The 25,046-nt window shown below is 38.2% G+C and overlaps 3 protein-coding genes and 1 long non-coding RNA gene across 6 annotated transcripts; 1 reads left to right on the plus strand and 3 right to left on the minus strand.

The window, feature by feature from the left end:
* Nucleotides 1–1,383: 1,383 nt before the first annotated feature.
* Nucleotides 1,384–13,641, minus strand: LOC129106408 (poly(rC)-binding protein 2-like). 2 transcript variants are annotated; one of them, XM_054617801.1, is made up of 14 exons: nucleotides 13,415–13,641; nucleotides 12,539–12,574; nucleotides 11,868–11,990; nucleotides 10,764–10,787; nucleotides 10,628–10,660; nucleotides 10,339–10,455; nucleotides 10,107–10,238; nucleotides 9,816–9,944; nucleotides 8,231–8,305; nucleotides 7,545–7,586; nucleotides 6,301–6,373; nucleotides 5,410–5,462; nucleotides 4,983–5,152; nucleotides 1,384–2,652 (listed from the first exon to the last, which is right to left on the minus strand). In XM_054617801.1, the coding sequence occupies exons 2-14, from the start codon at nucleotides 12,548–12,550 to the stop codon at nucleotides 2,616–2,618; spliced, it is 1,020 nt and encodes a 339-aa protein (XP_054473776.1). In that variant the 5' UTR covers nucleotides 12,551–12,574; nucleotides 13,415–13,641; the 3' UTR covers nucleotides 1,384–2,615. The 2 variants fall into 2 exon arrangements, with proteins under 2 accessions (XP_054473776.1, XP_054473775.1); XM_054617800.1 differs by having other exon boundaries at nucleotides 6,301–6,400.
* A 723-nt stretch (nucleotides 13,642–14,364) lies between these two features.
* Nucleotides 14,365–17,948, minus strand: prr13 (proline rich 13). The gene is made up of 4 exons (XM_054617802.1): nucleotides 17,471–17,948; nucleotides 16,481–16,518; nucleotides 15,881–16,386; nucleotides 14,365–15,205 (listed from the first exon to the last, which is right to left on the minus strand). Exons 2-4 carry the CDS (start codon nucleotides 16,494–16,496, stop codon nucleotides 15,158–15,160), a joined length of 570 nt encoding a protein of 189 aa, XP_054473777.1. The 5' UTR covers nucleotides 16,497–16,518; nucleotides 17,471–17,948; the 3' UTR covers nucleotides 14,365–15,157.
* A 613-nt stretch (nucleotides 17,949–18,561) lies between these two features.
* Nucleotides 18,562–23,852, minus strand: LOC129106407 (anti-Muellerian hormone type-2 receptor-like). Of its 2 annotated transcripts, none has more exons than XM_054617799.1 (11): nucleotides 23,747–23,852; nucleotides 23,091–23,282; nucleotides 22,647–22,811; nucleotides 22,128–22,238; nucleotides 21,391–21,494; nucleotides 21,070–21,291; nucleotides 20,292–20,406; nucleotides 19,716–19,873; nucleotides 19,419–19,575; nucleotides 18,941–19,077; nucleotides 18,562–18,785 (listed from the first exon to the last, which is right to left on the minus strand). In XM_054617799.1, the coding sequence occupies exons 1-11, from the start codon at nucleotides 23,781–23,783 to the stop codon at nucleotides 18,669–18,671; spliced, it is 1,515 nt and encodes a 504-aa protein (XP_054473774.1). In that variant the 5' UTR covers nucleotides 23,784–23,852; the 3' UTR covers nucleotides 18,562–18,668. The 2 variants fall into 2 exon arrangements, with proteins under 2 accessions (XP_054473774.1, XP_054473773.1); XM_054617798.1 differs by having other exon boundaries at nucleotides 23,182–23,282; nucleotides 23,747–23,829.
* LOC129106411 (uncharacterized) lies at nucleotides 20,466–22,238 on the plus strand. Its single transcript, XR_008531835.1, has 3 exons — nucleotides 20,466–20,604; nucleotides 21,216–21,330; nucleotides 22,141–22,238. It is a non-coding gene; the product is annotated as an uncharacterized LOC129106411 (long non-coding RNA).
* Nucleotides 23,853–25,046: the final 1,194 nt, after the last annotated feature.

The following is a 25,046-nucleotide window of genomic DNA, read 5'->3' on the forward strand; positions in this document are numbered from 1 at the left end:
TCTATTTGAACCTCAAAAAGCTCATGGTAGTAGAATGTACTGTAGCTGCTGTTCATGTCCGAGCATCAAATCACAGATAAAAGAGGAACGTGAACAAAGAAAAAGCAATATGTCTGCTCCTGTCATGTCACGGGTCAAATGAACCACAGCTGAGTTCTATTAGGACAGATGGGCTTTTTTTTTTTTATTAGTATTGCAGTGGGGACTGTATTAAAACGCAATACTAGTTAAAAAAAACCATTTTTGAACATCTAGGGGTGTATATAGCATCAGAAAAGCATGCTTGTGATAAAGTATGGATGGCTTATTGGTCACTAGAATTTTAGATCCATCCACTGAAAAAAAAACAACAAAGACTGCAGACTTAATGACTGAAGGCAAATGGATGACAGGGACACAAAACACCAAAATATATCGCAGAACAACTGCAAAATATCACATTACTTTTTTTTTGTTCTGCTTTCACTTAGGTCTGACTTTGCCAGACGTTTGCAATGTACCAGCACAGTAGAGATGATTTGAGTTTTTCATAATTTTTCGGACACTTAATGTTAAGTTAGCTCATCTGTGGGAGAAAATGAAAGAAATTAGCTTTAGCTTAATCAGTCATGCTAAAAAATATTGAACCCAATTTAGAAGTTTTTCCAGTCCACTCACAAAAAAAAGATGTGCCTATAAATGAGGCCTGTGATATCATGATTTGGCCACTTTGATTTAATGCCTCCAGCCCCCAACATTGCAGATTAATTTAGACGATGCTTTACAAGCCCATAATATGGTTCGTTTTACAGAAAGGTCACTCTGACATTGCCCGACTCCTCACCAGCTGAAATGTTGGCCAACCTATGGTAATTATTTCATTAATGTGCAAAGGCCCCTTCATAAGACAGTGTGATACATAAAACTGTGTATGTACTTGTGTCCCTTGACAAGCCTTCTCGTCTGCATGTGGTTCAATCTGACTGCACAACAGCAAACTGCATCCTGTCCCACTAATTTATGTCTGATCAAGTTCCACTCAATAAGCTACAAATGGCAGCTTTGTTTTTATTTTTTATCTGGTGATACATTTTAAACTTTAAATTTGTAAAACATTTTTAAACAGATTGTGCCCCCAAGATTTAAAGCTAGGAATCCTCCTGCAGGATTGAATGTTGCCAAAATGCAAAACTACTGCCCTCTAGTGTCTCGATTGGGGAGGTACTTGTGTTTTCGATGATGCTGATTGATAAAACCCTGTATGAACCGAAACGTTTGCTTTTTATATTATTGTAACTGTACAATAAATATATATAAGAAACAATTTAAAATAAAATAAAACCTATAAAATCTCCACCTGTGTGTTCAGTATACTTTAGCTGGTGACAAAATCCTCAAGACAAGTTGTGGTTTGAGCATTTCACATCTTTATTTCAGTTTATTTATTTTTTTAAACAATGTTGTGGCACCCAGGTCTACAGTCTCAAAATGTGCACAAAAGTTTTTCTTTCCTGCAAATAAAAAATAAAATAATTTTCCGAGCAAAGCAAAGAGCAGGAAACTAGTGTTAACTCACAACCCTTTCTTTTTTTAGTCTAGTTCCAGAGCTTCAATCATTTCAGTTCTCAGCCTCAATACATCTAATAGACAGATCACTCAGTTTCCAGGAGTTGATCCCCCTTTGGTAGTTTAAAAAAAAATATTTCCTCCTTTTAAAACAAATATTCCAACATTTTTTTTGTATATATCAGTCTTTACAAAAAAAGCGAGGAGAACCCTCTGCTTCCGATTCCTAGAGCCAAGCCCAGATCCCCAAAAAACCTCCCATCCCAGCAAAATATCAACACATGATCTCAGGACTAGGAGAGGGGAAAAACAGGAATGACATGTAGAGAAGGGGAAAAGTGAAATGCGTAGTGGTACACATTTGAAATTATCTGGATAAATTCAATCATGAGTGTTAAAACATTTGTCGTTATAACCAAATATTCCCAGTGACAGTGCGTTGTACAGCTACGGTTTCTCAGTGGCACGAGTGTAATCAATGTTACAAGCACTTCAAATTGAAAAGGTCACAAAGGGGGAGAATGATGTGTATATTTAAAGCAAGTGAGTATGGACATAAAATAGACGGGCTGGCTTTGTGGAACTGGGTGAGAAAAGGGGAGGCGTGTATATATAAACACAGAATAAAAGTCACTCTATTCTTATTTTTGATAATTTTTTATTTTTCCTTTTTTGTCTTTTCCTTTTTAAAGAAAAAAAATGACTGTACAGAACTAAATCTATATGCCTATTCAGAGTTTTCAAACTCTACTCCTCTGTGATGGTAAAGAAAGAAAAAAGGGAAGATAGAGGGGAACCATTGAACAAAAAAAAAAGAAAAAAGTAAATCATTAAAACCTCCAACTTGACTCGAAAAAGGGAATTAAAACCTAATTGTTTGCTTATTTTGACTAAAACCAAAACAAAAGAAATAAATAATGAACTCAGCAGATCAAATCAGTGGGGGTTGACATGATTTCAAATGAGGAAGAGGCAGCATTATATATAAACTCTTAAGTTGGATAGTTGCATTGACTGCTTTATGGTGGCCGATGATATAAAAGTGAGATTTAGTGCAGATGCAGTGTCTATCAGTTGGCTGCCAGTCCTGTGGCCTCAGAGGAAAGCCTGGAGAGACAGAGAGAGAGACACCCGGAGACCAGGGAGGGAGAGAGAATAAGGCATGCAATCAGACAGGCAAGATAAATGTAATTTACAGTACATTACATTATTAGAATAAAATGCTAGATAAGGTTCATCAATACATTGATTTAAGGAAATGTATGTTCCGATATAAAAAGATAATTACTTCTGCTTTGCTGCTCCTCTTTTCAACAGCTGTTAAGAGTCAGGTCTCAAACTGATACTTCATGGTTTTGTGATTTAATGAAGTTGTTTTAAAGTTCAACATCTTGAGAAACATGCTTTCTTGGCAAGAATTAAGTTTCATAGCAACCAGTTAGGTTTGCATAAATAACTGGAAACAGGTAGCTTCACTCTGTCCAAAGACAATAGAATTGGACTAACGGCAACTCTAAAGCGATTGCACACAAAAAAAAGTGTGAAAAAATAAAAATAAAAATCTGCAACTTCCTGAAGTCTCATCTTCTCTGTAAAGTTGCCAGGCAACCAGCAGAGACTCCAGGAAATTGATGCTTCTGGCCAAGAAATACTCTGACACATGACCCAAGTAAAACAAATGTGTTTTTTATTCTATTACTAGTCTTTTGAGGTGCCATTACCTTTGGACAGAGCCAGGATACTTGTTTCCAGTCTTTGTGTCAAGCTAAACAAACCGGCTGCTGTCCTTAGCTACATATTTAGCATATTCCTTTGAAACTAAGCTAAACTGGTTGGATGTTTTTAGTATTTTTCACATTAACAAACTCATCTAATTAAAGGGTGGTTTGTCGCCGTTGATACCTGAGGGCAGATTTACGTGGAATTGAAACTACAATCGCTTCTTATATAAGCAAACATAAAATAAAACCATCATGATACATATACTCTCCAATATAAACAACAATAGTCACTTAAAATTCACTACAAGAAATCTATTCCCATTAATAATCAATAATAATCAATATGACATCTTAAAGAGAGCCGCTACCTGAGCAGAGCTTACACAAAGAGAGAAATGCTTCAGTAAAATCTGTGAATGAATTCACTGTCCATGCTAGGTTCAAAGTCATTTAAAAATATAATGCACTCAACATGTCATATCCTTAAGAGACAGGCCAAATCAAGCTACAGATGTATATTTTATAAATATGGCAGCAGCCATCCGTCTGGCTGTTTAACACTGTGCATTTGTTTTCTGTAGTAAGCGTGGCGAGGCACAGCCAGATACAAAAGCAAGTGCAGGTACAGACAACAGAGCATTGTCAGCACTTTAGTAGAAGATGACTTATGTTTCCTTCATTAGTAAGGGGAAAGCCTTCGCCTTTTAGACTTGGAGCTCAGCTCTGGGGCGATTTTGGGCTCAGCGGGTATTGGGTGTGTGGGGTTACTGGCCCCGCTGACAACATGGAGGGCCAGGAGAGGGAGGGGCTTGAGACTGAGGAGACTTGACACACAGGCAGGAGAGCTGGGGAGCAGGGAATCAGTGGAAGAGGAGGAGGAAGAGGAGGGAGGAGGGGGCCCTGGAGCCAACAAGGACAGAGGGATGGAGGCTGAGGGGGGCACCACACAGGAGGAAGAGGAGGAGGAGGAGGAAGAGATAGCAGCAGAGGAGGTGGTGGTAGTAGTAGTAGTGGTGGTAGTAGTAGTAGTAGAGGTGGAGGGAGAGCACAGGCTGGTCTGTTCAGGGTTCAAGGAGGAGGAGGGAGGAGGTTTAGAGGACTCTACACTGTAGAAAGAGAGACAAGGAGAGAGGGACAACACAGTCGGGATGGTTCACAGGGCAGGCTGGTGAGCAATGGGTGGGAGTGGGAGGAGGGGGGGGGGGGGGGAGGTGTGTGGGGGGGGGATCACTCAGGGATGTGATCAAAACAAGAAAAAAGCTTCATTAGAAACAAATGTGTCAATCCGGAGGAAAAAAAAAAAGCATTAAAAAGATAAATAAAAATAAAAATCACATCTCCAGTGATGGATCGATGTGAAGCCAAGTGAAAGGTAGAATAAAGGATAAAGCAGACTGAGTGAGAGCTAGCAACACCAAAGTGATGATCAACAGTAGCCAAAAAATACCATAAACCAAATCATTTTGAACACAACTCCGAAAAAAAGTCAATGCAGCAGGTAGGCCAGTATATATATATATATATTTGCATATGATATTGGGTACATTAACTATTTTATACTTTAATGGATTACTGTAGTATTATGGCAGAAGAAATCTGATTAGCTAGGCCAAATAAACTTTTTTTTAAATGTATAGGCTACATTTTAAACAAACTGCCTGTGACTGAATGAATCTCCCGTTGAGAGCTGACAGTGTATAGAACCGATTATCTCACCTGGCGTTGATGAGGTACTCAGCCAGACTGATGCTGGCAGGCGAGCCGGTGATGGTGACCTGGCGGTCAGTCGATCCATCCACTGGATTTGCAATCTTGATCTGGGCGCCTGACATTTGCCTGATCTCGTTGATCTTGGCTCCCTGACGGCCAATGATGCATCCAATAAGCTGTAGTGGAGAAGAGCAGGAAAGTTAAGTGATCGGAATGATTGATAGACCCCCCCATTACACAAAGAGCACAGGACTTTAGTAAAGTTAGCAACTCGGAGGTAAAATGCTTAAATAAAGCTTATTAATATAGCATTTCTTTTTTTGGGGGTTTTAATCCCAGTCAAACAGCATAGTTACCATAGATACAGCAGGAAAACATTGACCTAACTTAAACCGTAACAGTGATTAAAAAAAGAACAACGTGAAGCACTTACATCGTTTGGAATGGTCATCTCATGGGAACTGGTTTGAGCAGAAGCATCTATCCCTGAAAAAAGAATTATAGCCAACAATGAATAAATAACCAAGAACTTGAATAAAAGGAACATCAAATGTCATTAGGAACTAATTCAAAAGGACCAATTCCATATGCATCACCTCGCTAGTGATGGTGTAGTTTATGGCATTTGTGTAATAGATTACATGTATTAAATGTCAATGAAAAGTATGAGGAACACCTTTAACTACATTCGTCTGTTTAAGTTCATTCTGATTTCACTGGCCTGACACCCATTAACAAGTTGGTGTCTTTTAACATGTTTTCCTTATTTGCTCAGCGCTCCATTGACTCAATGAGCTTTGGCGCCGCATTTCGAAGCGCTGTCCATTTAAAAAAGGTGCTGAAATTTGAATGTTTCGTGTTGATAAAGTCATTGTTAAGGCTGCTTCAATTGATCAGCCACTGATCGCGATAAGAAGAGTTTTGCTCGCCTGCTCTTTAAATTTGCCAGGAGCAACACAGTTGGACACAAACGCCCCAAAAATACATGTGATGCATTTCTTGAGAGCAGTTTGATGTAAGAACTATTTTTTTCAACTATAGTTTCTACATCAAATTGCTCACAGGTCTGTATCATCTTGAGTAACAGGGTCATGATTTCTGAAAAGGGACATTTCTGTTGAGCTTTTCAAATGTCAATTTTTTGTAGTTTAATTTTGGGTTGAACTGTCCCTTTAATTTATTAAGAGTCAAATCTGAGTTTTCTTTGAATGTGCTTGAGGAACCAAAACAACATAATTATTTTTCTTGCGTCCTATACATTTTGGGGCCGACAAGTTGACAACATGTTGCATTGAAAGCCCGTGGGCCTTGTTGTGCTGCATACCAGTGAATCCCTGGTTGCTTGGTGCAATGGGGAAGGGGCTCTGCTGCATGGCCAGCTGGTGAAGCTTGGTGAGCTGTGGAGAGATAGCAGCAGAGGAAGACTGTGAGAGTGACAGAGAGGGCAGGGAGAGAAATGGAGGAAATGGAAAAACACAGGAAGAGGGAAAAACAGAACAAAACAGATCACAGTCAGTACAGACAGCTACACAAAGAACATCCGCAACAAACAAAAAACATTGAATTTCTCTTATTCTTTCGCAAAATTCTACTCAGGTGTTTGAAAATCGTGTTTTTATGACTTGTCTATGTGGGGTACCCCAAAGGTATTCCTCCAAAGTGCAGGCTGCATCTCTTGGTAATGCTTTCTGGAAGTCTTCAGGGTCAGGGCAAAGTCACAATACACAAGGGAGGGGGCTCTCAATATGGAGGTGATTTCCTAATCATCACTGAGTCAAGACCCAAACATGAACTGAGAAAATCTAAATTTAGTGTCGAACTTTACTAGTCATCACCACTATAGCTGGGAGGGTTGAGCTAAGGAAGAGGTGACAGGTTTCTGTGCAAAGATTCTGGTTTTAATTAACAAAAACTGCTGTCGGCAGTGACATACTGATTACATAAACATAATCAACCTCAACTATATTTATGTTATCTTGTTTTACATTAAAAACTCATCAAAAATCATCTGACTGGTACAGCTTTGTTCTGTTGCCAATATTCAGTGGCATGTATGACTTATAATATGGAGTCTATCACATCCAATGCTCCTCATAGAACATCTAAAGCTCATTAAAAGAGAGACAAGTTGGCAGAGCACAATGTAATAATGAAGGGTTAATGACGGGGGGGACAACGTATTTATCTGGGACAGACTAATGAACGAGACACGATAAACAAGACAGAACAATTAAGTAAAACACAGAAAAAAAGTGAGCAGCAGGGACAGATTATTATTCATGGAACAGTGGAGAATCTGGACAAACACAAACAACAAATGTCGGTTTAATTAACAACTGACTGCCAGTCAAATGACGAACATGAAGTACTAACAGTGCTGCCCTCTAAATGACAAAATAGGATAATAGAAGGTCAAAAATGAAATAATGGGCAAGTTTAGCTACAGTTATAGGCTGTAAAATGAGGCGTGTGTGGGTGGGAGGGAGGGCGTTTGCACATTTTGGAAAAGGACAGTTGTAATTATGGGTGGGAGTGATGGGGGTCATATCAAATTTCTACTGCACTTACATCTGGCTGTGGAATCGCGTGCTGTCCTTGTACAGCATATGCCTGAAACAAATGAAAACAAAGCTTTCATAGGCTTCACATCTGATTTGCGTCAAGTTACCTCTCCAGCTGTCCTAAATCTCTTGAAGACTGAACACATCAAAGCCTATTCTGAACTAACGATAGTAATACTTTTTAAAAAGTTAAAAAATATCAACACATATGTGTTGTCCAAAGTCCCCACATTTCTGTGAAAAGAGAAGTCTTTAGAGACATTATAGTGGAATTAAGGAAACAAAACAAAAAAGGCATTCAGTAAGATTAAAGACCTTGTCATGTTAGGCCAACAAACACCAGAAAGATGTTGGTTCAAACCAACAATACTGAGAAATAGGCCTCCACACTAACAATTAAACAAACAAAGAGACGGTCCTAAAACAAACTCCCTCTGGGGAAAATGTTTTATGGTCATCATACTACTAAGCTGTCTCTTTAAACTTGAAACTGTTTTCCAAACTTAAATTCCTTCCACAGTAACTCATAACTATTGCGGTCTTGCCAAATCATATACATGATTCAAAACTGCAATTATCATTCAAGATGTTTCTTACTTTGAGTGAAATATATTCTGATCTTTTCATCTTTTCATCTCACACTGATATAAGCCAAAATGACAGAAAACTAAAAACAACTTGTGTTGTATGTACCTGTCCGCCTGCGAAGATGACGGGGGATCCTGAGGGCTTGGGTCGGTAGGGGATAGTGACCCCCTTAGGGGGAGACTGTAGAGGAGACAAAGAAGGTGGATGTTATTACATTCATACCCATGTTATCATTTAATTGTAGCAAAATCTACTGTGGAAGTTTTAAAAATTACAAATGTAGTACACCACTGCTTGTATGAACAACAATTATACTTAATAGGCATATAAGCATGAGTACAAACTTTAAACAGCCCTAGCTCTACACTAGGAATGTCTTGATTTAGTTTTGTTGTTTTAATCCTAACCAAACCAAAACCACAACACTTTGAGTGTCTGCCAATATGGAATTTTAATATGATGTTTATATTTTGCTATGGGATACAGCGGCATTTCGCTTTTAAAAAACATTTGTTTTTGTCACATTTTTGCCTTTATCGGTGGGAAGGAGAGTGTAGTGGCAGACTGCAAACTGGGAGAGAGAGTGGGAAGGGTATTACATGCAACAAAGGTCCCACAGTTGTAATCAAACTGGGGACGTTATAGTTTCTTGGCATGCGCAGTAAAAATGAGGCTATCATGGTGCTGCAGATTTTGCTAACTTCACCCTAAGACACGACAATCAAAAATTGGAATTTAAATGAAAATTTGTTCAGAGACCATTTTTTCCTTCCCAGTACCTAAACATGCGTATGTGCTAATAAAGAGCACTGTTTTGCTTTATAAACCAAAAAGTTAAACAGGTCAAAATGTCCCTTCTAATATCTATTTTACGTTGTTGTAAAAACCTCTCCTTTAAATAACTATATATTCCAGTTTCTTACCAGATTGTTAATGTGAAAAGACAACATTTGAACTCATCATGATATACCTTTATCCAATATTCCTTTTTACTGAATAGAGCATAATGTTACTCAATGCCACCTCTGTACGTTAGCGGTTAGATCAATTATTTAGTTAAGGCGCACTCAGCTGCCCTCCGGGTACTAACGTTAACTAGCTCTCCCTCTGCTGAATTCAACACGCATTTGTTTTTCACAATGTAGCATTATCAAGGAAAAAATAGGGTGCACAAGTGTTTAACCACAGATGTGTAGTCTAGTTGTAACATGTGCTGTAACAATCGGGCATGGATCAACATAAGTCTTTATTGTACCTGTGTAGTGCAAGTGAAGAGTAAATTAAAATCATACGATAGTGATATTTGGTTTATGCATAGACTCGCATACTCCCCGATACAACCTATTAGGCTGCATTGGAGGCATTTCCAACACTGGTATCAATGCAACTAAAAAATGCGTGAAGCTATTTAAATACATTTGCCAACACATTAGCTTTGGATTTTGAATATAAAGCCAATTACAGTATAGTCATCCTTCAAAAGGTTACAATAATAATATTATGAATATTGCCCTGTGGTGATTTTACAATAATTGTACAGTTTTAATCCCGTGGATCAGCTCGAGACATCTCTGGTCCAAAGTCAATGCGCAGCAGCCAAAAACCCAGTGATCACACAATTTCACATCATTAATTTAAAGGCCAACAGCTGCCACTGCATTTGCTTCAAAGCTTTCATGAGACTACTTACCTCAAGCATGACCACACAGATCTGCTTCACACACTCAATTATCGACTGGGGGGTACCAGCAATGGTGATTGCTCGCTCTGTGGAGTTGGGGAGCATGTCTCCTGCCACTTGAACCTGAGCACCAGTTGACTGGAACACACAAATGGAGTAAAATGAGATGAAAATGCAAGACCTGCTGTGCATCAGTGTTTGATGTACTAAATTCCAAAGGTAGAAACGGGAACAGACAGCTAATGCTGAAAGGATTCGGGCTTGCATGGTTTTGTATTTAATGCTCTTCTCTATGCATACTTCTCTAATTTCCTTGATCTTGCAGCCACCTTTCCCGATGAGAGAGCCGCACTGGCTGGCAGGCACCACAATGCGTAGGGTCACCGGGGGCTTGCTGGTTGCTGTGCTGTTTGTCATTGAGCTGCTTATGTCCTGGAAAAAAATTACATGAAGACAAAGGTTAATCTAGTTTGTGTTTGGGCTGGTTGCTGCTGACCAGTGAAATCATAAATCAGCATATATTGTGACCTACCTCTTCCAGCTTTTCAATGATCATGGAGAATGCTTTAAAGATGGCAGTCGTTGGACCTGCCAAAGTAATGATCCTCTCCGGGCAATTGCCCTCAGAGATGTTGATGCGAGCCCCGCTCTACAGACAGAGAGAAAAGAATTAAAAGAAGAAATTTGGAAGAAGTTCCCACAGTACAGACAAATCTGTGGCCTCTTATAATAAAAAGAAAAGCAGGACTCTTAGCAATTGCAACATTGTATTGGTTTGTACTTTACAATAACTAGAATAAGGAAATAAGAAAAAACCTCACCTCTTCTCTCATCTTCTTCACAGATTCACCTTTCTATAAGCAGAGAATCAAAGTCAGACTCATAATCACTTAAAAACATAGATCTTCAAATAATCATAGACAATCAAAATACAAGTTATATTCAAAAGCAGCTTACCTTTCCAATTATACTTCCGACTTCCTGAAAAAGGAAAAGAGAACGTTTCATTAGGCTCATTAATCATCTTTTTCCATTAGTCATTGTTTACTGCTTGAGTTGGACACCTCTAAACTCTCTAGCTACAGCTTGTGTAGTTTATAAGGTAATAAAAAAATCTTCAATAAATAAAGCTTTATGGTTTCTGCAACACTTGCAAGAACAGCTGTCACTGTAAACACAAACAGCCTTAATAATCAACTGACTGGATCTCTAGCACAGGCAGTTTTCATTTCTGTCTGAATCACACAGACTCAAGATGCTGTTGTTGACCACGGTGAGATCCAGCATGCAGTCAGCTCACAGTATATGTAGGCTGCTAATGCCTAGTTAGTTCTGGGGGCATTATTTTAGATGCTACGAGCTAGAAGAGCTTTGAGAGGATCATTGTTTGGCTGCACCACAGTGTGGTGTATGAAATGACATGTCAGAGTCAGTTTTTGAACAGCCACTTTTTGCCACTTGGCATCTCAGCATTTGAAACAACAACAACAACAACAACAACAACAACAACAACAACAACAACAACAACAACAACAACAGGCCAATGCAGGACTGAAAGACGCAACAAGTGTGTGGCTACGCTGGTGTAAAAAGTCAGATGTATTTGTGACAACAGCAAATGCAATGTAATGCCTCCTGGTCTTACAGTGTTAGTGTCCAATGTTAATAAGATAATTTAATATTTAAAAGGTGCTCTGTGATCATGCAGAGTGGGACGCAGGGGAGGGTGATGAGTTTAACTCTGCTCACAGTAAAATAGCACCATCATTATTTTTTTAAATAACTAAATAATAGCAAAGAGGACCGTATTCAAGAGAAGTAAGTCCAACTATTTTTGCGATGACGAGGCAAACAAGGTCTATGTAAAAGCACAAACAGAGTAACATGCCAAAACACCACTCCACTTTTCTTTGACATTCAGGATCCCATCACCAAGTCAATACCCTTAGTCATCATACCAATGTCCCTGTCCTTTACACATCCCAGAGGAGCTTCATTTCCATGAATATAATGTCATAGACGTTTAGATTGCCGACACATGCAGCTTATGGGTGACCTCACCTTGCCGTGCATGAGCAGCCTAATGGTAAGGGTGACATTGAGCCCTCCTTCAATCACACCGGAGTCCATAACTGCAACCTGGTCGTCCGTACAGTATTGGGGTCTTTGGTCACCGAGATGGCTCTAAAAGGACATAGCAGAAATGAAATTATGTACCAAGATGATGATATGTTGCTGAATTGCAATGCAGTTAAGAAAATAAAAAACACATAACATGGATGCAGATAAGGGTTAACAAAAGTAAGACATGTGGTGTGCTTCTTATTGAATGTAAACGAGTGATGTGGTCAAGAAAGTGGTAAATACTAAATGTCTCTCTTTTAAATAAAGTTACTGCAATAATCCCACCCACAGTGAGTTAGTAGTACACTACATAGTATTTACATTCTAGCACTGGCCAATGCACAAATATCTGACCTATTAAGTTGTCTTAATGGTTATGCATTGCATGTTGATCTGAGAGACGTCTGTCTTTAGCATACTAGATATTACTTTACGGCCACATATTTATACGTCAGCATACATAAAGTATATTAAGGCCCATTTACATAGCTTAACAATGACCTTATTGTTTCCTAAAACATTCAGTTAAATCACACCAGACCATGTAACATACTTTGACTAAATGTGTAGTGTTGAAGGAGAAATGTGCAAATATATGATGGTCGTACCTGGTTTTCCATTAGACAAATGTATCCTTAATGAACCTATTCAAAAGGGGAATACAACAGATCTGTGTCACAGCTCATGCTAACGTTATTGCTTATGAATCCTGATGCGTACTATGATGAATCCTAACAAACATAAACAGCTTAGGACTTACTTTCACTGTGCCAACTACACGCTGCTAGATTGGAGCATTTATTGACAATACAACACCTGAGTGCTGCTCCAACCCAAGTTATCTGACTCCAAACTAGTAAAGCAGCATGAACCGAGCTCCATGCTAACTGGGACACACATTGCATGCATTTATCAACACATGAACGGACTACTACCCCCCCAAATTATTGGACTTATATTTCCTTAAATGCATCAATATGCATGTCCACTATGTAAAGAGGACACTCAAAAGCTTTCTTCACACGTGTCGGCTATTTAAAAGTAAGTCCATTAACTCTTCTTGTAAGTCGGTTAGCCGTGTAGCATGCTGGCTGCTAAATGAATGGAGCATGCGTGCCGCTACTTAGCTAAGCTAGCTAGTTAGCTTAACTAGCCCACGTTATTAGCAGCGGGACAAATATCGACAGCTTTCGTGGCATTGGAGGCGTGTGCTGGTTTGATAAAGTGCACGCGTTTACAAACACACAGTCGTTTAATTAAAGCAGTATTTAACTCAAACTTCAGTGAGGTTAGCTAAACTAAGCTAGCCGACTCATAGGGGACGCGGAGACTGCGTGCTCATCACCGTGCGGCCTGTTAGCATGCTAGCTGTAGCCGCTAGCTGTTAGCTGCTAGCTGCTAGCCGCTAGGCGCGATTTCTCTCCGCTACTTCTAATCATAACAAACAATATAAGAAAAACACCAGATATGAGAATGAAACTTACCTGATAAATGTGCTGGTAGGAGGCCGGGGGGAGGGTTGGGGTTGTAAGGGTAGAAGGGGAGAGGTTTGGGAGGGTAGAAACCCGGGGGAGAGTTTAGAAAGGACTCGGGGAAGAGGGAAGAGTGATGTGAGATCGAGCTCCACTCCTTTGCACAAAGACAACAAGATGATGACCTCTGAACTTTCGCCTTTCACCCCCCACACAACCCCCCCATCCTGAGGTTTGGTTTGGTCCCACAAGATGCCCTAAAAAAATAAAAGTTATAGTAGCACTTTTTATTTATTATGCAACAAACATAAAAGTGAAATGAAATAATTGTATTAAATAGAAGTTTTTGCGCAAATTATATCAACATTGCTACATTGGTTTAGACTGTCACAGCAGAGAGCATTGTTGTTGGAAATAATGGAGGTCCCACGTGTTTTATGTGCTTTAAAAAAAATATTAGCAAATAGGTGAATGATTAACAAATGTTTCTAGCATGTTTATGTTTAACAATACTTATTTATAGGCACTCTGGTGGGTGTGAATTGTATTGCAACTCCTTTTTAACTTCAATAATGTACCATCCTGGCAACAACAAATTGTTAATCTTTTTATTTAAATATATTTATTAAACGGGTTTACTAGAAATTTAAACTGTCACAGCAGAGATCCTTGTAGTTGAAAATAATGGAGGTCCCACGTGTTTTATATGCATTCAAAACATAATTATCAAATAGGTGAATGCTTTTCTAGCATGTTCATATTTAAAAATACTTATTTATAGGCTCTCTGGTGGGCGTGAATTGTATTGCAACTCCTTTTTAACTTCAAAAATGTACCATCCTGGCAACAACAAATTGTGTTAATCTTTTTATTTAAATATATTTATCAAACAGGTTTACTAGAAATTTAAACTGTCACAACAGAGATCCTTGTTGTTGAAAATAATGGAGGTCCCACGTGTTTTATGTGCTTTAAAAAAATAATTATCAAATAGGTGAATGATTAACAAATGTTTCTAGCATGTTCATGTTTAACAATACTTATTTATAGGCACTCTGGTGGGTGTGAATTGTATTGCAACTCCTTTTTAACTTCAAAAATGTACCATCCTGGCAACAACAAATTGTGTTAATCTTTTTATTTAAATACATTTATTAAACAGGTCACTAGAAGACCCTTTATATACATTTAATAACAATTAATGCAGATCAAAGCAATGTAGAACAATGCATTCAACATTCATGTGTAGCAATGAACCCATATTAGCATTCAAAACGTGTTTTACATGCATTCAACATTCATGTGTAGCAATATTATATATTAGCTTAAATAAAGACAATCCATATCATTTTCCACCTCAAGGTTAAATTTCTAAGAAAAGAGAAAAAAAGCAATTACACATATTTTCTTTAACTAAATCACAATGTTAGATTTTCATATTAAAATTATTTCAATATTTGCACACTAATGTACCTGTAGTGGAACCTTTTACAAAAACACCCAAAACTGGAGACATGATGGAATGCAAACACAGCAAAATGCTGTGGAAAAGTTCACAGCAACAGCTTATGCATTAGTTTATAGTAAAACCCATGCAAAATATGATTAAACCTTTTTTTGTACCTTTATTTAATATTTTTTTCAATTTGTATGTCATTTTTAAAGTGATAGGTATGACTTTAGTGTGTTTATTTTTGATAGTAAGGTTGCACTTTTTTAATGCAACATTTCTGTAAAAGCCTGGTGGACTCAGTCTTAATCACTGCTGCTGCTGCTGCTGCTGCTGCTACTGCTGCTGGAGGACTGTGAAGAAAAAGAGAAAGATCATATATTTTATATATTCATATTTAAATATGGTTTGAAACACAAACAGCAATTGTTTAATTTCATTTAAACTGCATTTTATAAATGCAAAATAAAGAAAGAAGCATTTTGAAGATGTCACCCTTGGCAGAGGGAACTTGTGATGGGCATTTTAAAGTATTTTCGAACATTTTATAGACTAAACAACTAATTGAATATTCAACAAACTATTACACGGATTAATCAACAATAAAATGAATCCACAAATGTTGTAGAGAAAATATAGCTTTACTTTCCATAATTATAATTGAGTGTTTTGCCTCTGCTCATACAAGCCAACAACATGTCTCATAATTCAATTTAGTAACTGGTTAATATTTGTATTGATGTGCCGTGGCAATCCTAACAATAATATATATAAATATATATATATATATATCCCTCTTCAAGTAGAAGGTTAACCATATCTCTTGCTGCACTTTGCACTTGAGTTGTGACTGCATTTCTGTGGTTCTGGTGTTTGCAACACTGACTGACATGAAGTTGGAGGCCTGGAGCTGAGGGGCGTAGGCAGGTTAAAGTTTCATATTGTTATCTAGTATTGGCATAAAAAAAACTTTACCCACAGGAGGAGCCATTTAAGAAAATGTGGGGTATCTTTAAACCTTATCTCACCTTTCCGTGTTTGTGCCCCTTATGTGCTTTCTTCATCTTCTTCACCTTTTTCATCTTTTTGTGGGCGTTATGTCCGCCCACTCCCATTCCCATTCCCATTCCCATTCCAGCCAATCCTCCGGCACATGCTCCACCCATGGGATTTAACCCTCCATGATGATGATGATCTTTGTGGCCTTTGTGGCCTTTGTGGTGACCCCCTTTTGGAGAGTGCGGGTATGGACCTGGGTGAGCACCTGCAGGAGGGACTAGTGGATATCCACCCGGGGCCATAGGATAAGGATGAAGACCCGGGGCACCATGAGGCATACCCCCTGGGGGTACATTTGGGTATTGTCCAGCTGGGTACTGTCCAGCTGGGTACTGCCCAGCTGGGTATTGCCCAGCTGGGTATTGCCCTGGATTCTGAGGTGGGGGGAAGTATCCTGATGCAGGTGCGACAGGATATGCAGGGTTGTAGGCAGGAGGGAAGGCAGGGTTTGGTGGGCCCACTGGAGGCTGAGGACCTGATATAGATAAAAACACACATTATTTTTTAGAACATCAACAGACTTAAGACAAAATTTTGAAATGCTTGTTATGTATCATATGATATCCCACCTTGATTTGGCCACATGGTTGTGATTGAAGTCAAACTCCTGAAGAAACAGTGAGGAAGTTAATGCAGTGAATATTTGATTAAGAAAAATTGCACTTCATGCAAAAAGCAACTATTTATTACGAGTGTAACTTCACAGTATCGTATCATATAATTTAGTATGTGGGTGTTGATTCAATCCAAATCAAACAGGTCATGTTCTATACCAAAGAATATAGTTTCTGACCTGAGATAACATATTTTGTACATCCCCTATATGGTTGTTATATCTGCTATCCATGCTGAATAAAAATGTTAAAAAGAAACTCAAATATTTAAATCAGTTTTCAAGACTTTCCAATACCTTTTGTCAACATGGCTGTACATATTCTGTACTTTATCTTACAGTATCAACCGCCAAGAAGAAACCCTTAAATTGCTTGTTTTGTCCCATTTTTTTTTTCAAAACTCTAAAGACTCTAAAAACTCACAATATAAAATGTAGTAAAGCAGCAAATCTTGCCTCAAACAACAGGTCGATTATCAACATAAATAATATTATATCAATCAGCTGATGAATTGACAGGCTAACTGTTTCAACTTTTCTATTTTGCCATCCGTTTTAGATTAGCATATTATATATATACAAAACAAACGCAGTCAATAAAACAGTCACGCAATGAACGTTAAATTACCTTAATGGAAGTTGAGCTTAGTTTTAAAACTTTATTACAAAGATTAAAATAAAAATACGTATGCAACAAAATATACCCCATGTAAATATTATGTAGTTATTTTCAAAAACATTACATTATGCAACTATTACAACTCATACCGTGTAAACCATAATGTGGTCTAATGACTCAACAACAACTTTCTTCACTTAACTCTAAATCACAGGTGTGACTTGACGGAAATGACAAATGTCTAAATGATCTGATCGCTGTTGTTTCTGGTTGTTTTATTCTGCACATGATATTTATAATCAAAAACAGTCAATGGCATATGTTTACCTTGGAAACTTTCTTGAGGTCCTTTTTTCTCAGTTTTCTCAGGACTTCTGTGTTCCCTGTTTGTCTTCCGCATTGAGCTGCACGGAGACATGCAAGAAGAAGCCACGCCCGTTGTTAAAGGCTACGCACCTTATTTACGTCATGGCAAAAGTCCAGCAAGCTCTGAAAAAAAAAACTTGATCCACGGGTTTCAGTGGTACATAACATGAATGATTATGGTGTCCTCCCAACCGTTGTGAATGATTTATTTCACAGTGAGCAGCCAAGTGGGGTTGGGCCATGACACACAAACGCCTGACTTGAAATGACAAATAAATCCATGACATCATGGATCAAAACAAATGTGACTTAAACATGTATCTAAATAGCTCTACCTGAGGCGCACTTACACAATTAAAACAATCCACGAGCAACATGTTTTTACAAATACCAACAGATTTTTGACAACAGATATTTTGACAGGTAAAGGTAGGAAAAACACAGATGCACATTAATAACAATAATGAAGGCAATGTTCGCTTTAGATGTGTACGATTCAGGGTTCGAGGTAAAAGCAGATAGTAGGAAATGAATAATTGTTTCTAATAGCACCAATGGTTCTGTTCCATTCAAGTATCCCATGACAGAGTGACAGTGAGGCATATTTATTGTGCTTTTTCTACTTTGCTATGTCAAAAATGTTTGCAGAAGGCCTAATCACTGGTGTACTTAAATGTAACAGAGCCATCATTTACAGTATAAGCTCCACCTGTGATTTTTCTGCTATGACAAGTCAAAAAGTCTGGTTTTCTACTTTAAGTGTAAGTAGTAATCATAAGTATCTTTATCTTTTTAATTATTATCTTAATACAACACCATAATCATGTATTTTAGTTACATAACATAGAGGCAAACAAAATAACCTATTGCTGAGAGTACAGGAATAACATTTCTTTTTTTGTTCTTTTTAAAAAACACTAATTCCCATTATACCATTATGGACATGCTAATTATCTTAATTTTGTAAGGAACTAATAGAAGGTAAGAGTAATGGGAACATGTCCAAGTCAAGAATATGAATAAGAGGAAGACATTCTTTAATACAAGGCTACTTTAAAATGTATGAAAATATACTGAGAAGCTTAACAGTTGTGACACAAAGAGAACAGTGCAAATGCTTGATATGTAAATTACAAGTCAAAAATAGAAGAAAAAAAAGTCATGAAGAGTAACAAGACTGAAGACACACTAATCTGTCCACAACACACTGAGCAGTCAGTCGAGCATCCGCATCACAGTCCCAACAATCTGTCAGGAGCTCCTGCAGCACAGATCCCTGAAAGTTGAGATGTGAGAATTGAGTCAACACATTGACAAACTTAACCCAATATCATGAACGTTTTCATTAGCTATCCAGTACGTTTATCTTCATTGCTACCTAGCCAATAAAAAAAAACTATGTTCATCTAAGAAGCACCTGTGTAAGAATACCTGTGGTAGCAGTTCCCAGTGTTTAGGTATGGAGGGTCTCTTGTCCAAGTGAAACACATACTGGATGAGGCTGTCCCGTGTTGCATTGGCTCCCAGCTCAGATTCATAAGGCAACAGATGCTGCGGAGCAACACCACCTGCAGATGGAGACATTTGCATGAATTTGAATATCCATACAGTAGCACGACAAAGGTGAAGTGTATCCAAACAAAGCAGATAGATAAAGTTGATTAACTAGATAATCCTCAAAGGCAAGTTAAGGCAAAACTTGTGACACTCTGACAATATTGATTGATGCAACATTTAAACGTTTTGATAAATCAATATGATGTGTGGCATTCTTCAGCTGAAAAATAAATCTAATTTATCCCTCTCTCTAAAAGTACAATGAGTACAATTTTAAGGGTGGAGACAATTGGACTCCCATCTCAATTACTGATAGATTTTCAAGATTATCTGATCAAGGGAGTTCAAATACCTCCAAATAAATCAGTGCAACGCATCCAGATCTCCCACAGCAGCAGTCCCAGAGCATAGATGTCGCCCTGCATGAGACACCAGCTGCTGCTCAGGTTTACGGAGCCTTCCAGGATCTCAGGGGGCATGTAGCGCAGCGTGCCCAACTGAGCATGACCCTGCAGATGGATGATAATGTGAATTGGTTGTTTCTGCATGTTGTCATTTTCTTCTTGGAGACCACCAAGATGACCGTTCATATTTTTTGTGATTTCACTGTACTGTGAATTAAGAATAAAAAACTCCGCCTAAATCTCACCTCCGTGTTTGTTGTGTGGCTCTGCCAGCTGCAGTGTCCTGAACAAGAACGCAGGATGGTTGAGCATCCAAAATCACACAGGACACAGGTGCCATCTGCTCTCACAAGCACGTTGGAGCTGCTGAAATCTCTGTGGGCCACAGGAGGTTTATGCTCATCTGCAAGAGAAGACACACGTGAGTAATAATAAGATGATTCTGTTTTGATGGATATTTAATTGCAGTGGACTTTAAAGATCAAGAAAGATTCACACTTCATAAATGAACCCTGTTTAACTGCTGCTTCATGTGTATGATTATAGATCCATGTAACACGTGAGCTGTTTTTATGCAGCCGTATGCTTTTTTTTTTTAAATAAATAAAAAAATCACTGTAAAAGTACTCCTATAAAAGTATTCAAATTTTTTAAACAAAAACTGTTTAATAAAATCATCAATTGTTAAACATGTTTGATATTTTAGCGTATGTGCACATAAACCCACATGACAGTACAGAGATATTTTTCTACATTGGTGAACCACAACATGCACACACACACACAACCACATTTCTTCACAGCAATATTCCGGCCAATACCATGTTTGTGAACGTCAGAGTGCAGATAGGAGAGTCCCTGCGATAAAGACTGGCACAACTTCAGTGACAACATCCAGTTGGTGGTGTGTTTACACAGATAGGAGTGGAGAGAACCCTGAAATCAAAGGGACACCAGCTATTCAAGTCAAAGAACATGAACAGTTAAGCGTTTGCTTTTGGCCACATTGGCTTGTGTAAAATAAAGATATGAGTGTGATTATGTATCCGCCTCATCTCACATTTTAGGTTGATATGACAAACTTAAGCAACATTATTGTTGATTTGACGCTGTGTTTGTATCCACCTGATGAATGTAAGTCCAATATTCACTCATTACTTTTGGACTCTACCAACTTCTGAGGGAAATATCTGGTTCTTTAGCTAGTTAATGTGCTCCACTATTTTCACCAGCTAGTCACTAACTGTGTCTGTCTGCTGTTTGAATCTGAGCAGGTAGTGTACACTGGGTTTGTTAGAGCTTTTTAACTGAAAACAACTGCCTCCTGAGGAGAGCTGCAGATTCAGGTGATAAGTCTTCAAAGGTTCATCAATACGACCGACCACTTTCACATTGTCATTTAATTGTTATTATAAAAATGTTGATTATAGCCATTTTAAGGATTCAGCAGTGGTTCCATTTTAATAATTCAGTTGCTTATATGAATTAAATCCGTATGCCTTTTTTGTTGCTTCCTGGCCCTGAATAACCTTTGATCTCTGAGAAAATGTTGAAATGCACATTTAATTTTGAAATTCAAATGACTGGTTTGCCACTCACACATTCAGCGTATTGCAGGACAATGAGCAAACTGCCTCCATCCGGTTTACTCCCAGAGCCCAGGAATTGGACAATCCCAGCGTGATTCATCAATGGTAGCTCATAGACCTCCTTCTCTGCAGTAAAGTTATGTTTCCAACCTACAGGGAAAACTTTCACTGCCACAATGGATCCCTTGTATTTCCCCTGCCAAACAGTTGCAAAATACCCACGGCCCACAATCTGAAGAGGTAGAAGATTCCGGTAAATCAACGGGACATGGTAAGATATATCACCTAAATGAATGATTTTGAACCCTGCCCCTGACTATAATCGGCTTACCTGCTGTAGTTCAATGTCGGCAATGTCAATCTCAGAGGTTTTTGTTGTTTGGCAGGAACACAGTCGTGAGACACTGTAATCATCAAGGGAGGGTGTATTATCCTCTAAAATAACAAAAGTTGACAGGTATTGCAATTAATACACACTCATTGAGGGTAATCTGACAATAAAGCCACTATTAGTTTTAAACTAGCCCAACTGAATAGCCACAGAAATCTGATTGAAGAGTAAAACAAAGGACAGAGGTAAAAGGGAGTGTTATAGCAGAGATAAACACCAAGGTCAGACAATCAGAGAGAATGAAACAGTTACAAGGTCAAACAAAGACATCATGAGAACCAAATGTGACTTTAGAGAATGTGGAAATGTGGCTGAAGAATGTTTTACTCTAATCTTCTGAGAAGCAGAGGGGGTTTTGACACAGAAACAACACTTTTTACCTTTATGCAAAATTCTAAGCCACAGAAAGTGATAATTCGGGGAACTGTATTCTTGAATCCATTTCCCCATAACAAGCAGGAATGTCTGAGCGTTTATAAAAGATGTTTATCTAAACCTGAGGGGTAAAGATAATAAACTCCTCTTGTGTGTGCGCGTTTAGACAATATCTGCAAATATCAATAGGTTTAACCCCCACTTTCTGCCACTGTGTTTAGTAAATCGAATCAACACATTATTAGGAACTACAACACATTTTTTCATTTCTATCTTGATGTTGAAACCAAAAAGTATCTTACTTCTCTTTTTTAGTAGGCGTCTCCATTGGGCGGCAATGATCAGCAGGAGGCAGAGGACGAGCAAAGTCAGAATTAATGCAGCAGCTTTCATGTTTTTATCTAAAAAGAAAACTGAAGGAAAACATTTTTTATGTTATCTGTGAATACTAATTACACCACTTTTGAGTCAATTGATTGTATTTAAAACTTTACATGTTTCATTATTAAGTGAATTAAGCAAAATGAAAAAATGATAAAAACGTATTTAACAGATATTAACTGAAGAAAGGCTAAGCGATCTTCCAAGTGTCAAATTTCTAATGAAAGGGTAGTAGAGGATAGTTTATGGTGGTGGCGTAGATGTTGGTGAAGGTGAATGGGGAGTAAAAAAAATGATGTCTTTCGAAAACAATTATAATATTTGATGTAATGAAAATAAAGCAATACGTCACTCTGTCATGATGTCAGGATATTATTTGATCACTATGTTGGTTGCATGTGATATTCAACGATTAGTTAGAAATCTTATCATGGTCATACCTACAAAATAAGAGTATGTGGGTCGTGGCTCTTCCAACTCTGGGATCCAAGTGATGTTGCTATTGCAGAAGTCTGTGTTGCACACACACACAAGGAGGCGACCGTTGAAGCGTGTTTGTGCCCTGCAGGTCGCATCTGGGCAATACTTTTCAGCAATATCACAAGCTGCAACAGAAAATTCAGTAACTCAATAGATACATGAGAACCAAACTAAGCCTGTAGACTAGTATACATAACAGCAAATAACTAGTCAACATCAGTCTGAGGTTTCATGATATTGTTTTGGTTTGAGGCTTAAAGTTGATTAGATTTTAAATCATTTCATAAACTTTTGAGAGCAGAAATGTGCATTATTCTTATAATGTTACAGAACAGGATCCAGAACATGCAGACTAGTCCAGAGGTTCTGGTCCAGATATCTTGCGTTTTGACATGGTTTCTTACCGAGAACGTCAACCTCTGGCCGGCCATCAATGATTATAAAATAGCCCACGCAGCATTGGGTGTTCTCACAGAGCTGCACCGACCCACTCACATTGCCAGCGGTTGTGTAGTTGTTGTTCTGAGGAGTCACTTGGAATGTACACCGTCTCTTCTGAGGAAAAGACTGGTCGGAGATGCATACAAAGATGCATGCTGGCAGGAGGAAGAAACACAAATAGCTGCTGATTAAATCATCCGTTCTCCTCAAGTGTTTCCCTGATGGTAGTTGATATGATCCACTAAAGAGACATTTTTCCCCGGAACATTTTATCAGCACTGTAGTTACAAGGCATACAGGGAGTGCTTATTGACATATGCAGCATTAAGATTAGGCAAAAACAAGACTCAAAGGTGGTAAACATTCATAAATACATCTCCCTGCTTGATTCAAATCTGGTTTTCTCAGAGGATTAGCACTGTGTCTAATTGAGGGAGATACTAAAAAAATGAATTTCTTAATTTTATAAGATGATCATTGTATTACTAGGGTTAGGAGTTAGAGCAGGCACGTCAATTATTCACTTGGAAAACAAACCAAAAGACAGAAACACAGACACATGCAGATTAGGAGTTTGAAAGAAGGGAGAGGTTGTTTTTTGTAATGCCAGTTTACTCACCCACACCCAAAATCAGCCACCATTGTTGCAGGACCATGGTCACTCTGAGCCAGGACCGGCCAAGCAGGACGGGAGTATTTATCAGTTCTTGGAATGTGAGAGGAGTTTCCCACGTTTCCCAGCATCACTCCCACTGCCACACACCTGCATGTACAACATACAGTGCCTGCCATACAATGGTCTGTGGGAATACAGGACAATTGTCAACATGATCATCTGCCAATCTTAAGGAATTTCATCTGCTCTCTCCAGTGGGGGTGTTGTCCTTGAGCCGCCTCAGTTATGTAGGGCCACAGGTAAACTCAAAAAAGCAAAGACGATTTATACAAATCCACAGGGGCCACAGAAAGAGGCACTCTAACTCAGTAACAACATCAAGTGAGTGTGTCGTTTTTTCTGTGTTATTTTTCTATGGCCCCTAAAAATATAAGGGGCGTGTTATAAAGTTGAATAGAACTGAATAGCTTAAATATTATGAAGATAATATTAGCAATACTCATTGTGTGTAAAAAAAAAAAAGATGAGATTTTATGAAAAAATATTGAATTCAGATACAAAAACAGATATTACTTTTTCAATCAAAGTAATTGTCAAAATGTGTGGTCAGGTCAATCTTTCTTAGGTATAATACTTTGATTCACCTACTTGCAAAACTGATGACATTGCAGCTTGGATACCCCTGTGAATCAATGTGTAGGGAAGAGATGTAAAGACAAGATTTTCCACTACAGGAGCAATGTTTAAGAGCATTGCTGAACATGCCTAACTTTTCCTCTTTCAGCAGCCTCGGAAAACATAACGTTAAATAATGAATTAACTTAACTGACTATTTACTTCCGAAATAATAATTTCCAAGAAACGATAAGTAACTTTGTAAACTAGATTTTGTAAAACAGTCAACATGCAGGTTGCTCTATAATTATTCTGTCTGTATATATAATGTGTTTTTTTTAGTTATTGTGGATTTTTTTTTTTTTACTTATTTAAAATACTTGTTTGTTTTTTTACTATGTACCTTGTTTGCACTATATCTATGCTGCTGTTATCCTGTAAAGTACTAATAAAGGATTATCTTATTTTATGGTAGCTAAAGTAATACTGTTTTGTTGGTATGCCTTATCCCACTTAAGCATGCTTGACCATTTTTGTTGTTGTTGTTAAATGCTAAATGTTCCTGCCTGTGTTAAGTGTTTTTAACCATGCAAAAAAAAAAATTGTATACTAAATGGTTTACTAAAACTTTGCTTCCTGGGTCAATTTGGAATCTGAACATGTTGCCTGTGGCTGGAGGGCGCCATCC

Source organism: Anoplopoma fimbria, chromosome 17 (assembly GCF_027596085.1).
Source record: "Anoplopoma fimbria isolate UVic2021 breed Golden Eagle Sablefish chromosome 17, Afim_UVic_2022, whole genome shotgun sequence".
Classification (NCBI taxonomy): Eukaryota; Metazoa; Chordata; class Actinopteri; order Perciformes; family Anoplopomatidae; genus Anoplopoma; species Anoplopoma fimbria.

Coding starts and splice junctions, on each gene's coding strand:
- LOC129106408 (XM_054617800.1), bottom strand. Junction 10,456..10,627: donor TGAAGAAGATGAGAGAAGAG/GTGAGGTTTTTT, acceptor CTCTGTCTGTAG/AGCGGGGCTCGCATCAACAT. Junction 5,463..6,300: donor AAGCAACCAGGGATTCACTG/GTATGCAGCACA, acceptor TTCTTTTTTCAG/GGATAGATGCTTCTGCTCAA.
- prr13 (XM_054617802.1), bottom strand. Junction 15,206..15,880: donor AGGGGCACAAACACGGAAAG/GTGAGATAAGGT, acceptor TTTTCTTCACAG/TCCTCCAGCAGCAGTAGCAG.
- LOC129106407 (XM_054617799.1), bottom strand. CDS start 23,783: ATGGTCCTGCAACAATGGTGGCTGATTTTGGGTGTGG. Junction 22,812..23,090: donor GCCAGAGGTTGACGTTCTCG/GTAAGAAACCAT, acceptor TTTCTGTTGCAG/CTTGTGATATTGCTGAAAAG. Junction 22,239..22,646: donor CACATACTCTTATTTTGTAG/GTATGACCATGA, acceptor GTTTTCCTTCAG/TTTTCTTTTTAGATAAAAAC.